The sequence below is a fragment of the Hemiscyllium ocellatum genome, chromosome 8 (assembly GCF_020745735.1).
Source record: "Hemiscyllium ocellatum isolate sHemOce1 chromosome 8, sHemOce1.pat.X.cur, whole genome shotgun sequence".
NCBI classification, from domain to species: domain Eukaryota; kingdom Metazoa; phylum Chordata; class Chondrichthyes; order Orectolobiformes; family Hemiscylliidae; genus Hemiscyllium; species Hemiscyllium ocellatum.
The window spans coordinates 28,540,950-28,556,445 of NC_083408.1; the positions used below are offsets into that span (position 1 = coordinate 28,540,950).

At 42.1% G+C, this 15,496-nt stretch overlaps 1 protein-coding gene across 1 annotated transcript in view; it reads right to left on the reverse strand.

Annotated features, from left to right (window-relative positions):
* vps39 (VPS39 subunit of HOPS complex) overlaps nucleotides 1–15,496 on the reverse strand; it is a 98,443-nt gene that overhangs the window by 29,016 nt on the left and 53,931 nt on the right. Inside the window, exons 12-17 of the mRNA XM_060828743.1 lie at nucleotides 14,429–14,571; nucleotides 13,244–13,384; nucleotides 4,316–4,457; nucleotides 3,646–3,732; nucleotides 2,994–3,067; nucleotides 2,527–2,625 (exon numbers count right to left, since the gene is read on the reverse strand). Coding sequence (XP_060684726.1) covers nucleotides 2,527–2,625; nucleotides 2,994–3,067; nucleotides 3,646–3,732; nucleotides 4,316–4,457; nucleotides 13,244–13,384; nucleotides 14,429–14,571 — 686 coding nt within the window. The remainder of the gene's footprint in view (nucleotides 1–2,526; nucleotides 2,626–2,993; nucleotides 3,068–3,645; nucleotides 3,733–4,315; nucleotides 4,458–13,243; nucleotides 13,385–14,428; nucleotides 14,572–15,496) is intronic.

Consider the following 15,496-nt stretch of genomic DNA (forward strand, 5'->3'; position numbering starts at 1 on the left):
ATGCCTTACTGATATCCGTATACGCCACATCAATTGCTTTACCCTCATCCACTTGTTTGATCACCTTCTCAAAGAACTCAATAAGGTTTGTGAGGCTCGACCTACCCTTCACAAAACTATGTTGACTATCTCTAATCAACTTATTCCTTTTCAGATTATTATAAATCCTATGTCTTACAACTCTTTTCAACACTTTACCCACAACCGAAAGAAGGCTCTCAGGTCTATAATTTACAGGGTCGTCTCTACTCCTTTTCTTGAACAAAGGAACAACATTTGCTACCTACCAGTCTTCTGACACTATTCCTGTAGACAACGATGACAAAGATCAAAGCCAAAAGGCTTTGCAATCGCCTCCCTGGCTTCCCAGAGAATCCAAGGATAAACCCCGTCCGACCCAGGGGACATAGCTACTTTTACATTTTCCAGAATTGCGAACACCTCCTCCTTATGCACCTCACTCCCATGTAGTCTAGTAGCCTGTATCTCATTGCCTTTTTCTAGCGTGAATACTGATGAAAAGTATTCATTTAGCACTTGCCCCACCTCCTCGGACTCCAGGCACAACTTCCCACTACTAAGCTTGATTGGCCCTAATATTACTCTAATCATTCTTTTACTCTAGGTATACCTCTACAACACCTTAAGGTTTTCCTTGATCCTATCTGCCAACAGCTTCTCATGTCTCCTCCTGGCTCTTCTTAGCTCTCTTTCTCACTTCAGTGATTTGGGGAAAGGTGTAGTCAAGAGTGGAAGTTTAATTAAAAATCATGGAATCCCTACAGTTGGAAGTAGGCTATTTCAGCCCATCGAGTCCACACTGAACCTGACCAGCATCTCGTCAGACCCCTTCCCTATCCCTATAAGCCTATATTTACAATGGTTAATCCATCCAGCCTGTCAATCTTTAGACTAAGAGGCTAATCTTTCTGCAATCATCAATCGTACACTTATGAATGACAGGGGCCTGGCAGCAGAATCCATCGGAGTGAGCATCAGAAGGGAGGGAGATTAGAAAGATTAACAAATAGTGGCATGTAAATCAGTATGAAGTTAGAATGGTACTAATTGTCTCTATGTACAGCAAACACAATGGTGAGTGCTGCGAATGGCCCTCAGAAGATGCTGAAACAAAAAGACACACAAGGAAGTTAGAGGCTCATTTAAAAAGAAAGTCTGGGAAGGCAGTAGTTAAGAAGGAAAGTACAGTAGTGTTCTATAGAATCCCTACAGTGTGGAAACGGACCATTTGGCCCAACAAGTCCACACCAACCCTCTGAAGAGGAACCCACCCAGACCCATTCCCCAACTCTACATTAACCCCATCTAATGCAGCAATGTGTCCTCTAATCATTTGCCCATATTCTAAGCTGACCCCATTCTGGCTACTGCTACTTTATGCTACCACAGGACCTCTAAATTGAACAATGAATTTTAATTTTCAACAAAACCAGAAATTGCTGGAAAATGTACCACATCTGGCAGTATCTGTGGAGAGAAAGCAGAGTTAGCATTTTAGTTGAGTGACCCTTCCTCAGAACTTTGTATCTATCTTTTTATCTATCCTAATCTTGAAACTGAGAGGAATCAAAGGAGAAATTGTTGAGGGTGAGGACCTCTACTGGAGTTGGAAAGTCATGCTGTGGCTGTACACGACATTAGTTAGGCCATTTTTGCAATATTGCATGCAATTCTAATTGCCTTCCTATCAGAAGGATGTTGTAAAACTTGAAAGGATTCAAATAAGATTTACAAGGATGTTGCCAGGGTTGGAGGATTTGAGCTATTGGGAGAGAGGTTGAATAGGCTGGGGCTGTTTTTCCTGGAGCATCGGTGGATATGGGGTGACCTTTATCAAGGTTTATAAAATCATGAGGGGCATGGATAGGATAAATCGACACAAAGTCTTTTCTCTGGGGTTGGGGAGTCCAGAATTAGAAGGCATAGGTTTAGGGTGAGAGGGGAAATATTTAAAAGCAACTTTTTCACACACGGGATGGTGTGTGAATGGAATGAGCTGCTAGAAGTGGTGGAAGCTGGTAAAATTACAGTATTTAAAAGACATCTGAATGGGTATATGAATAGGAAGGGTTTAGAAGGATATGGGCCAAGTACTGGCAAATGGGACTAGATGGAGGTTAGGATATCTGCTCGGTATTGACAAGTTGGACCGAAGGGTCTGTTTCCGTGCTGTCCATCTTTATGAGTCTATTTGGGTGAAATAATAGACGACTGTACAGGAAATTATTTAGATGAAACAACAAGGATGGGTTGGAGAATAGTTTATTCTTGGCTGCAATACACATTTCATGCTTTCTATTTTATTGTGTTGTTTGTTCAAATTTATCATACAATTACATAGCAAGCAGAATGGAAATGCTTGAAAATCAAACCATGCAATCATCACTTTTTACCCACTTCAAGTAATCATTCAGAGGTGAAGTTTACATTGAGTGGTGTATGAAATGGGGGAAGCATCACTTGCGATGAATGTTAATACAGCATACAAACAAGAATGGTTCTTACCAGGTATGGAATAGCAAGATCCTTACAGCTATCCTTTAGGAAGTCCAACACTTTGATTCTTGGTAAGTTCTCCACCTCAGGCAGATCCTCTGTAAATATCTGAACACAGAAGGAAAACTAAATTTCAACCAATACATTAAACTATTTATTGCATTATTCACAACTTCATTTCTGCTGCAAACAGCACCCTTCCATTCATGTCACACATTGCCCTATCTACATCATACATCTTCATCATGCTGCAGCAGGTAAACAATTTTCTCTTGCTGATAAATATTGTACAAGGTAGAGTTGAACATCAGCTTAATGAATTGCAAGTATATAGAAAGGTGCTTAGGCTCTTATGGCACAGTGGTTGAACTCCCTCAAGGCCTACCTGCTCTAGACATGTATAATAACATTTCTGAAGGATTTGATTAAAAATCCTTAGCTGAAAATAAAACTTTCAAGAATATTTTGAATTGTACCTTTAACCCATCTTCTGGACATGCTTTTAGAACCCATAGAGAAAACTCAAAAATAATATTCAAGTTGTCTTTCCCTAAAAAGAAACAGAAATAGATCAGAGCAGAGAGATATATAGAGAACAGCTTCATCTGCAACACCACTTGCTTAAGTTAAGTGCAAGAAGTGTCGACTGATCAAACCTAAAATAACAGAACTTCAAATTTAATGGAGAACTTCAAATGACTGCCCGAATCTTGATGCTTTCAAAAGAATTCTACGTCGGATTTCCTATTTATAAAATTTCAGATTTTATATATGCTCATGATTAAACATTAATACTGACAGCTTTCTACTTGCCAAATATCTGAATATTAGAATCTGAATAATAAATGCTCATAACTGTGCATCAAAATCATTCTTGATCTCACTCTACAAATATACTATACTGGATCACGATCAATTGCTGTTTTCTTCACTATAGGTACTAAGTATAGAGACCAATTCTAACAGTAAAGTCTTGCTTTGTCTCAGATTAGCTAACACACCGTAGTGCCATGATCAAGCGTTTTCCTTATTTGGCCAGTGTCTTTATCAAATGGTTATCAGAATTGTATATTATAGGGCATTGTTAGTCATTGAGTGTATGATACAAAAATAGGAATCCTTACTAACCCAGTCGTTGGAGGTACTGCACAGTTCGCTCATGGCCTTTTAGTGGTGAATTGGCTTTCTTTGCCTGGTCTAGGAGAACCTGCAGGGCTACAGTGGGAAACAGTAAAGTTCTCATCATTAAAGATGAAAGAGTGACAGATGCAGAGCAGCAACAGGAAATTATTTCACTACAAAACGTGACAATAATTATTAAAGTCTTTCCAAGACCAGCACTAAGCTTGTATATACTTGTTTAGAAAATATTAGGGGGAAATGTAATTGTGATTTTAGGACAATTATACAACTGCCATTGTAATGCAAGAAAATATGAGAGACAGAATTTCTTTTGGTGAGGGTAATCCGTAACAAGAGGACGTTGCAGTGAATTAGAACTAGGTGGTTCAGGGATGACATGAGAAGTCACTTCTTACAAAAGGTATCAGAAATCTGGTAGTTTTTCCTCCACTGCCTCCAAAAAGATTGGGGATCAATTAAAAATTTTGGCACAAAGATTAACAGGTTTGCATTCAGAGATGTATTAAGGGTTAAAAATGCATAATAAGTCAAAACAGTAAAGATACAGATGATCAAACAGAATCATGCAATAACTTGAGCACAAAATACCCTCCTCCTGCTTCTATGTTTACAAGAGAAAATTTAAAATAAAAATACAATAAACAAATCTTGACACCTTTCTCATGCAGACCCTTCTTTTCATACAGAATGATGAGCTCGCTGTATTTGTGCGCTTTCTTCAGTACATGTTCACTTTCTTCAATGTGACAGTGATTGTTCTCCAACCGTAAGAGGGGGGCCACAAGAGCCACATTTGTCTGAAAATAAAACAAGGGGCAACAAAGATCACAAATTGCCAACTGCATCATGGGTGGAGAGGCTGATTGGACTTCACTCCCATTTCTCATCTACATGCTAAGCTTCATCAATATCCTCCAAAAATAAATAAGGAACTTTATTCAATGAGGACGGCAGAATCTGGAACTCCCTGTAAGGGTAGTAGAGACAGAGACACTCACAACATTTAAGTAATATTTAGACTGAAAACAAAAAATTGCTACAAATCACAGCGGGTCAGGCAGCATCTACAGAGAGAGAGAGCAAGGTAACATTCAAGTCTGGATAACTCAGAGACGACAAGAAGTATGGAGGGGGCAGCATTTATGCAGCAGTGGAGGGCGGAGTGCTGGGGAAGTAAGGGTGCTGATAATACAGATTAAGTGATTGGAATATGAGAATGGCAGAACAATGGTATGTCTAACTGCCAAACTAGAAAGAACAGACAGTCTCACTGGAGTGGGGGTTGGGGGGGAAAGGATGACATGGTGATGGAAAATGCAACAGGTAAAGCTAAAAGAAAGGGAATGAATGGGAGTGCATTCACAATCTGAATGTGTTGAATGCAATGTTAAGTCTAGAAACGTGTAAAATGCCTAGTCTGAAGATGAGATGTTGTTCCCTCAGTTTGCATTGTGACTTGCATTGGAGCATTGCAGCATGCCGGGTACAGTCAACTGGGCATGAGAGAAGATGCAGTGTTAAAATGACTGGCTATGGGAGGTTGGTATCATGCCTGCGTATGGATGGAGGTGTGTTCTGCAAAGTGGTCACCCAGTCTGCATTTAGTTTCTCCAATGTCGAATAGGCCACACTGGGCGCAGCAAATGCAATAGACCAGAGTGGAGGAGATATAGGTGAAACACTGCTTCAACTTGGAAAGTCTGTTCAGGCGCTTGGATAGTGAGCAGGGAGGTGGTGAAGGGCAGGAGTTGCACCTATTGTGGTTATTTGGGAAGGTGGCGTAGGAAGCAGGGTGGTGTTGGTGGGCAAGAAATGGTTTAGGATGTCCTGAAGGGAACGGTCTCCCAGTATGCATTTCGTAGAGAGTGAAGGGAAGTAGTGTTTGGTGGTGGCGTTCTGCTGGAGTTGTCTGAAATGGCTGAGAATGATCCTTTGAATACAGAGGCCAGTGGGATAAAAAGTGAGGATATTTTGGGGAAAAAAAACTGTCCACTGTCATCCAGTATGAAGCCTCTGACTCCCATTGCTATCTTCACTACAGCTCTTCACACTGCACATTATGTAAGGATTCCATACCATTCTCCCATTTACTTCACTTGCATCATATCTGTTTGAACAATGCCACCTTCACAACATGTCTTCAATCTTCCATAACCGCAGTTTCCCACTCACTGTGGTTGACAGGGCCCTCATCTGCATCTGACCTGAATGGGTCCCACTTGTCCTCACTTTTCATCCCATCAATCTTCAAATTTAAGAGATGATTCTCTGCCATTTCAGACAACTCCAGTAAAATGCCACTAACAAGCACTTATTCCCCTTGCTCCCTCATCTGCATTTTGCAGGGACTGTTCCCACCGGGACACCCTAGTCTACCAACACCAAATCTCCCCCACCTCCCATGTCACCTTTCCATGTAACCCGCAGGTGCAACACGTGTCCCTTCAGCTCCACCCTGCTCACTATCCAAGGACCTAAACAGTCTTTCCAGGTGAAGCAGCATTTCACCTGGACATCCTCTAATCTGGTCCATTGTATTTGTTGCATCCAACTCTAAGTAGCAGAAACCAAATGCAGACCGAATGACCACTTTGTGAAATACCTCTAGTCTGTATGCAAGCATGACCCTGACCTTTCCATAGCGACCTTTCCAGCATCCTGCTCACATGCCCACTTGTCTGTTCTTGACATGCTGTAATAGAACGCAGAACAATATAGCACAGAAATGGGTCCTTTGGGCGATGCTGCAATGCTCTAACAAATCACAGCAGAAATTGGGAGGAACAACATTTCATCTTCAGGCACTTTACAACTTTCTGAATTTATTGCATTCAACACCTTCAGATTGTGAACTCACTCCCATTCCTGCCCTTTCTTTTAGCTTTACATGCTGCATTCTGTCACCACGTCCTCCCCCCGCCCCCCCCAACCACTCCCCCACCCCTCCATTCCAGTGTCTGTTCTTTCCAGTTTGGCAGTTAGACACACCAATGCTCTGCCATTCTCACATTCCCATCACTTAATATATAGCACCCTTACTCCCTCAGCAGTCCACCCTCCACTGCTGCATAAAATGCTGATCCCTCCACACTTCACATCAGCTCTGATGTTAGCCCGCTCTCTCTCCATGGATGCTGCCTGGTCCGCTGTGACTTCCAGCATTTTATTTTAAGTATAGATCCCTGCATCTGCAGTAAATTGCTCATATGTAGCATTTAGATGTGCACTTGCAAGGCATACAAGTGCTGGAAAATGGGATTAGGTGGTTTCATTTTGACAGGCATGGACATGATGGGCTGAAGGGACTTTAACTATATTGTAGATCTCTAGGACTCTACAAGTGGACAGATACTTTTGCTGGCAAACTTTTCTCGACTTCTCTATTGCCTGTGATGTATGCAGCATCCTATTCACATAATATCAAGGACTGGATGAGGATATATTTCATCCGATTAAACATTAGGAAGATTGAATTAATGCCTCTGATCCCCATGACAAATTCCATTCCCTAGCCAGTGACTTCTTCACTCTCCCTAACAGTTGTCTATGGCTGAATAACAACTTTCACTCTGGGGCTTTTGATTTGATACCGAGGTAAGTAACTGACCCTTGTCAGATTCTTCATTATCAAAATCATCCACATCCACTTCCACACTACTATCAATCTCTGATCCTGCCTCAGTTAATTTACTATTGAAACTCGCACACATAGCTTTAATACTCTCTCTCTGCTTGAACTGTGCAAACACACTCTTTGTAAGTTTCCTACCTTCCACAAGTTCATCCTAAACTGTACTGTCTGTATCTAAACTTGTACTACGGTTAATTCATCCCTCATCTTTGTGCTTGCTGACTTACATAGATGCGCAGTCCAACAATGCCTGGATCTTAAAATTCTCGTTCTTACTCCCAAATTTCTCAATAATCTTGTTTGGCTTCACCTTTGTACTCTCTTTAAGCTCTCCAGTTGTTTAACATTGCTGTACTCCTCCAAATATACATCTTTGTTTTACCAGTGGCAACAATACCTTCAAAGCTGGCTTACTTCCAAGTTCTGAAATATATTTCCTAAACATCATCATCTCTCTCGACTCCTTTACGATGCTCCTTACAACTGATTTCATTGATCAACAACTATGGAAGACTCCAGAATCTTGTTACCTGATCCATATAAATATTATGTAAGCAATCACTTGGTATTGCTCAGGGCAGTTATCTTCCCTAGTTCATAGGTGCTGAGGACAATTTTATAGTGCTACAACTTGTAAACCTGTTTAGCTTCAGCCCAGATTAGAAATGAAGCCAAAAACACACTTATCAGAATGATGTCAAGAATGCTGCACAAACGAACTAAGTCAAAAGAGAACTTTCTTGTTAAATAACCATACGACATACAAGCAGCAGCATCTAAAGCACGCCTATTAATAGGCTTCAATAGCAACCCAACAACTTCACATTCTAGTGTTGGCGCATTTTATAAACAAAGAGAACAGATTAGATTTTGCTAACTGAATATCAGGAGTTGGACTACAATCAGAGGAAACCGACAGGTTCAAGATGACTGTGTGACTTAAGAATTTCCTCCACATCTCAGTCCAAAATGACTTATCATACCCCAAGATCCTTCGTTCTGGACCACCCAGTCAGGAGAAACATCATCCCTGCGTCCTAGCTCTCCAATCTCTCATCCTCATAACACGCAACACTTCCTCTGCTCCAACCCCAACTTCACCATCAAACCAGCAGGCAAGGGGGGTGCAGTGGTAGTTTGGCCAACTGACTTTTACACCCTAAAGCCAGGTGCCAAGCTGAAGACACCTCCTCCTACCATCCCCTCGACCATGACCTCACCTCTCATCACCAAACCATCATCTTGCAGACAGTACACAACCTCATCACCTCAGGGGATCTCCCATTCACAGCTTCCAACCTCATAGTTCAGGAACCCCGCATGCCCGGTTCTACCTTCTACCCAACATCCACAAGACTGACTAGGCCGGAGCAGGGTGACCCATCATCTCAGCCTGCTCCGGCCTCACCAAATTCATCTCCACATACCTCAACACTGTTCTATCCCCTTGATCCAGGAACTCCCTGCATACATTCGGGACACTACCCACGCCCTCCAGCTCCTCCAAGACTTTTGTTTCCTTGGCCCCCAATGCCTCATCTTCATCATGGACATCCAGTCCCATACACCTCCATCTGCTACGACTAGGGCATCCAAGCTCTCAGTTCTTTCCTCTTCTGACATTCTCACCAGGACCCTTCCACTGAGAGTAATTTGTTTGGCTGAACTGGTCCACACCTTCAATAATTTCTCCTTTGAATCCTCTCACTTCCTCCCACGAAAGGGGGAGCCATGGGCACCCACATGGGCCCCAGCTAAGCCTGCCTCTTTGTCAGCTACGTGGAACAGTCGACCTTCTGTAGTTACATTGGAACCATTCCCACCTTTTCCTTCTCTGCATTGACGACTGCATCGGCACCACCTCATGCTCCCAGAAGGAGGTTGACCTTCATCAACTTCATCAACACATTCCATCCCGACCTTAAATTCACTTGGACCATCTCAAACACCTCCCTCCCCTTCCTGGACCTCTCCATCGCCAGCAATGGTGACCGACTCAACACTGACATCTTCTATAAACTCACCAACTCCCACAGCTACGTGATTACACCTCCTCCCACCCTGCCTCTGAGAAAAATGCTATTCCTTATTCCCAAATCCTTGGCTTCCACTGCATCTGGTCCCAGGAGGACCAGTTCCACCACAGAACACACCAGATAGCCTCCTCCTTTAAAGACTGCAATTTCCTCTCCCACGTGGTTGATGATGCCCTCCAGCGCATCTCATCCACTTCCCGGACCTCCACCCTCGAACCCTATTACTCCAACCACAACAATGACAGAACCCCCTGGTCCTCATCTTCCACCCCACCAACCTCCATTTACATCGCATCATCCTCTGCCATTTCCACCAACTACAAAACAGACCCCAACACTCCCCTATCCGTTTTTTGGAAAGAACAGTTCTCTCCACCACTGCCTCATCACGTCCATGCCTCCCAACAACCCACCTCCCCTTTTGGCACCTTCCCCTGTCACCACAGGAATTGCAAAGTCTGCACCAACTCCTGCCCCTTCACCTCCATCTGAGGCCCCAAAGGACCCTTCCACATTCATCAAAGTTTCACCTGCACTTCCACACATCGTTTACTCCTGATGCAGTCTCCTCTACAGGGGTGACAGGACGCCTACTCACACTGCGCTTCAGAGAACATTTCCAAGACACCTGTACCAACCTCAGCACCCTGTCGCTGAACACTCCAACTCCCTTTCCCACTCTGCCAAGGACATGCAGCTCCTGGGCCTCCTCCATTGCTACTCCCTTGCCATCCAATGCCTAAAGGAAGAACACCTCACCCTCCAACCCCATGGCATCAACATAGATTGCATAAGTTTCCTCATTTCTCCTCCGCCCATCTTATCTCAGTTCCAGCTCAGCACCGCCCTCATGACCTGCCCCACCTGTCCATCTTCCTTCCCACCTATCCAATCCAATCCCCCCTCCGACCTATCACCATTATACCACCTCCATCCACCTATCGCACTCTCAGCGAGTCTCCCCTGCCTCCCTGTCCCATCTCCCTCATTTATCTCTCCACCCCCTTGGTTCACCAGCCTCATTCCTGATGAAGGGCTTATGCCCAAAACATCAATTCACCTGCTCCTCGGATGCTGCCTGATCTGCTGTGCTTTTCCTGCACCACACTCTCGACTCTGATCTCCAGCATCTGCAGTCTTTCTCCCGAGTACAGGCCTAGTCAACCCAACCTCCCCGCCTTCGATTCCTGGGATGACGGATTTGTCAATGATGGATTATATACTCTTGCAAAGAAGGTCAATATACCATTTGTGTTCCTAACTGTTTGCTGCATCTGTCTGCATGCTGTCAGTGAATGGTGTACAAAGTTACCCGAGTTGCTGTGTACATCATGCTTTCTCCAATCTATCACCATTTTAATAATACCCTGACAATCCATTTTTAAGTTCACACTTATCCACGTTATACCGGTTCTGCCCATTCACTCAATTTGTCTACGAGACCTTTTAACTTTCTATTCACCAGTCAATTCTGTATTATTTTGTTGACAAACTTACAAGTATTAAACTTGACTGCCTTATCCAAACTGCTGAAATGTATTATGAATAACAGGGGAATGATGCACTGATGCCTGCAGTATACCACTTTCACCAACTTCTACTCCAAGTTAAAAAAAAGACTAATTTATTCCTATTTTGCTAATCAATTTCTCAATCCCTACCAAGTATACTGCCCCCAGTTCCATGTGCTTTGATTTTTGGACACTCACCTCTTTTCTGGAACTTTAACATTTCTGAGAATCTAATTACATCTCATCAATTTGGTTCTTCCTGGTCTGTTCTACTAGTTTTTTAAGCATGTTACATCTGCAGGTTTGTCAAATGTAATTTCCCTTTCAGGAATCCATACTGGATTTGTGGAGTCCCATTGCACATTTTTAATAGACTTCAGCATTTTCTTTAAACCTAAGATTAAGCTAAAGAGTCTGTACTTCCCTGCTCCAAAACCAGAAATTGCTGGAAAGGTTCAGCAGTTCTGGCAGCATCTGTGAAGAAAAATCAGAGTTAACATTTCAGATCCTGCTATAAGTAAGGGTCACTGGACCCAGAATGTTTACTCTGATTTCTCTCCATAGATGCTTCCAGACCTGCTGAACTTTTCCAGCAATTTCTGCTTTTGTTTTTGATTTCCAATATCTGCAGTTCTTTTGTTTTTTTTATTTTGTATTTTGCTGTTATCTCTCTCCCTCCTTTTTTTAAAAAACAGTAGTATTACATTTGTTACCCTCCAATTTGCCAGGAGTGATCAGTAGTGACAGAAATTTTGGAAGACAACAACCATGCATCCACAATCTTCATGACCACCTCATTTAGTACTCCAGGATGTAAATTCAGACTTTGGGAATTTATCACCTATTAGTCCTATTAACTTTTCCAGCATTTTTTTCTTTAAACAATACCAATTTCCTTCAATTCCTTCTTCCTAATAGTTCCTTGCTCCTTAGCATTTTTGGCAAGTTATTTATGCCTTCTTCTGTGAATCCTGAACTAAAAGTAGTTGGTTAATTGCACCTATTTCTTTGATCTTCAATGCCAAATTGCCCAATTCAGACTTTAGGGGCCTGGAATTTGGCTTTACTAACATTTTCCTTTTTATGTGTGATAGGCTGAAAATCTTCCTTGCAAGTTTACTGTCATTCTATTTTTCTGCTCTTCTTCAATCTTTTGGCTCTTTGCTGAATTCTAAACTCATTCCAAACTTCAGGTTTGCTAGTTTTTCCAGCAATTTTATATAACTCTTCTTTGGAACTAATACTATCCTGAAGTTAATTTTGTTAGCCACATTTCCTGTTATGTTCTTTCGCCCAAAAGGAAAGAATTACTGTTGCAATGCATGTAATCATTCCTCAAACATTAGCCATGCCTAATCTATGTCATTTTTTTAAATGAAGTTACTTTATCGACTACAATTCATCCCTCAAAGCTAAACAAAATAAATAACAAAGGTATAAAGTTCTTGTTTCAAAAAGAACTCCATCATGTCACAATCACTCTTCCAAAAGGACATCTCACAACAAGATTATTAATGAACCCTTTCACATTTCACAAAATCAAATCAAGGATAGCCTGTTTCTTAGTCAGTTCCTGTATCAACAGGTCTAAAAGTCCTGCACACAGTCTAACAATTATACCACATTAAATTCATTCCTGATGTCGTTTAACCAGTTTAAAATGCAGATTAAAGTCACCTGTGATTATTGTAACCTCTTGTTAGACGCATCTCTAATTTCCTGTTGAATGGAATCTCTATCTACTGGTTTGAGGCATATACAGAACAACCTCTGTTATCTGAATTTCGCTCTATCCAAACAAGATCTCAAGATCCCACAAAAGCATTATCTGAACAATCTGTTATCCAAACAAAATGCACCGCGCCTGTCTCATTCGGATAATTGAGGTCATTCTACACTCAACCCACACCAACGTTTCTTCACTCCTTGTTGCTTTTCGGTTCCACCTAGACTGATGCTGCATCTGCATTTTCTGAACCAGTATCCTTTTTCACTACTGCACTGACTTCACTAACAATTTTAAAAAAAAAATTTGCCTGTTGTGCTTGAAGGTGCAATACCTTCTGATGCTCAGTTCCCAGCCTTAGTCACCATATAGCTATGCTCTATAATCACAGTCATGCCATACCTGTTTACAGTTATTTGTGTTGTTTATTTGTCTACCTTATTGCAAATATTACATGTACTTATCTATAATATCCTTACATTTGTCTTTTTAACATTTGTAGACATTTTTAGTATTACTGTACAGCCTTACGATGAGTGAGGAGGAGGACAACAGTCATCAGGTACCCAACCCCTCTAAATATCATTCTCCAGGTTCAGAACTTGGAATGAAAAAAATGTAACATTCTTTCCAAAGTTGCACTTACTGCCTTACTCAATCAAAACATTGTCATACTCACATGAAGATAACACTTCAGTAATGTTGTATCAATGATCTGGAGCAATTTTTTCTTTGACTTGATGATTGGTGTCCCTTCCACCAGGGGTGATGTGGTAGAGGGTTCTGAATCATGCAACTGTTTTACCAAGTGAGTTCGTTTCTTGGAAGAAATGAAAGAATTATAAAAATGCTAATGAAGGACATGATCACAACAATGTTGGCTTTAAAACCACTGTGCGCTTTCCTATCAGATCACTAAATACTTCATTCCACTGTTCCCAGTACCCACTCACCCACATTAAGTTCTACACATCTTCTCACAGATGGATATAAAGCACTTCAAGTCCAATGATATACATTAACACCAGGAAACATACCAATCTTCCCAGTTACCTCCAAATTTTAGGGTACTTACTCTACTGTATAAATAAGACCCCTGCACCTCTCACTCTACCTGGCACAATTGCATCAAGTATAGAATCCCTACAGTGTGGAATCTGGCCTTTTGGCCCAACAAGTCCAACTAACCCTCCAAAGAGTATCCCACTCAGACCCATTCCCCCACCCTATTACTCTACATTTCCCCTGACTAATGCACCTAGTCTACACATCCCTGCATACTAGGAGCAATTTTAGCATGGACAATTCACCTAATCTGCACATCTTTGGACTGTGGTGGGAAACCAGAGTACCCAGAGGAAACCACGCAGACATGGGGAGAATGTGCAAATTCCACACAGACAGTCGCCTGAGGCTGGAATCGAACCCGGGTCTCTAGTGCTGTAAGACAGCAGTGCTAACAGTGAGCCTCCGTACCTTCCATACTGAGCCACCATGCCGCAAAGCAGCCTACTGTTAGGTAGAAGTAGCTCTCAGGCTGATGTAGCCAGTGGGCCCCAGAGGGGGAAACAGACACGAGGTCTGAGGAAGATAACTGAACCAGTGGAAAAGTACTGAAAGAGCAGTAAAACTTGAAAAAACAAAACAAAGGGGCCATCTGGTACATAGCAAGTTGAGCTAACTGATAGCCGAATAAGGCTATCTGATCCACATTCTTTTCAGCTGCTTCCCAGGTACTTTTAATTTGAGCAGGTCTTGAGCTCACAAACACATTCATTCATTCACAAGAGGTTAGGTATAAGCCCTATATCTTCTTCCTAAGTTCATTTAAATCTATTAGGTCAGGGACACTTGGCATGTTTACCTGTGTCAAGTAGTCTATAAGTGCTAAATGTGCCTTCTCCAGTTCTGCAGTGGATAACGTGGGAAGAGGATTTGGGTACTGAAGCTGTTTCCTGTAGTCAGCTGGCAACAGATCTGGATACAGCCCAATTACATGAGTGGGATCTGCAAAATCAAATTAAGAAAGTTAATGAAGAGCACATAATGAATTTAATTCAGCTCTATTTGGTAACAAAAACTGTCCAAAAATTGTAGCAGAGATAGATCATCGAGTCATAAAGATGTACAACAAAGAAGCAGATCCTTTGGTCCAACTCGTCTATGCCGACCAGATATCCGAAGTTAAGTTAGTCCCATTTGCTAGCATTTGGCTCATATCCATCTAAACCCTTCCTATTCATATATCTATCCAGATGCTTTTTAAACGTTCTAATTGTTCTAGCCTCCACCACTTCCTCTGGCAGCTCATTCCAGACATGCATAACCCTCTACATTAAAGAAGTTGCCCCATAGATTTCTCTTAAATCTTTCCCCCCTCACTTTAAATCAAGCCCTCTAGTTTGGAAATCTCTCATCCTGGGGAAAAGACCTTGGTTATTCACCCTTTTCATGACCCTCATGATTTTATAAACCTCTATAAAAGTCATCCCTCAGCCTCAGACTCTCCAGTGAAAATAGCCCCAGCCTACTTAGCCTCTCCCGACAGCTCAAACCCTCCAACTCTGCCAACACCCTTCTAAGTCTTTTCTGAAACCTTTCACAACATCATTCTACAGCAGAGACACAATAATTGAACACAGTATTCCAAAAGTGGCCTAATCAATGTACCATGACCTCCCAACTCCTATACTCAATGCACTGACCAATAAAGGCAAGCATACCAAGCATCATCTTCACTGTTCTACCAACCTGCGACACCAGTTTCAAGGAAGAATGAATCTGCACTCCAAGGTCTCTTTGTTCAGCAACACTCCCTAGGACCTTTCCATGAAGTCCTGCCTTGATCTGTCTATCCAAAATGGAGCAACCCACATTTATCAAAATTAAACTCCATCTGCCACTCAGTGGCCCACTGGCCCATCTCATCAAG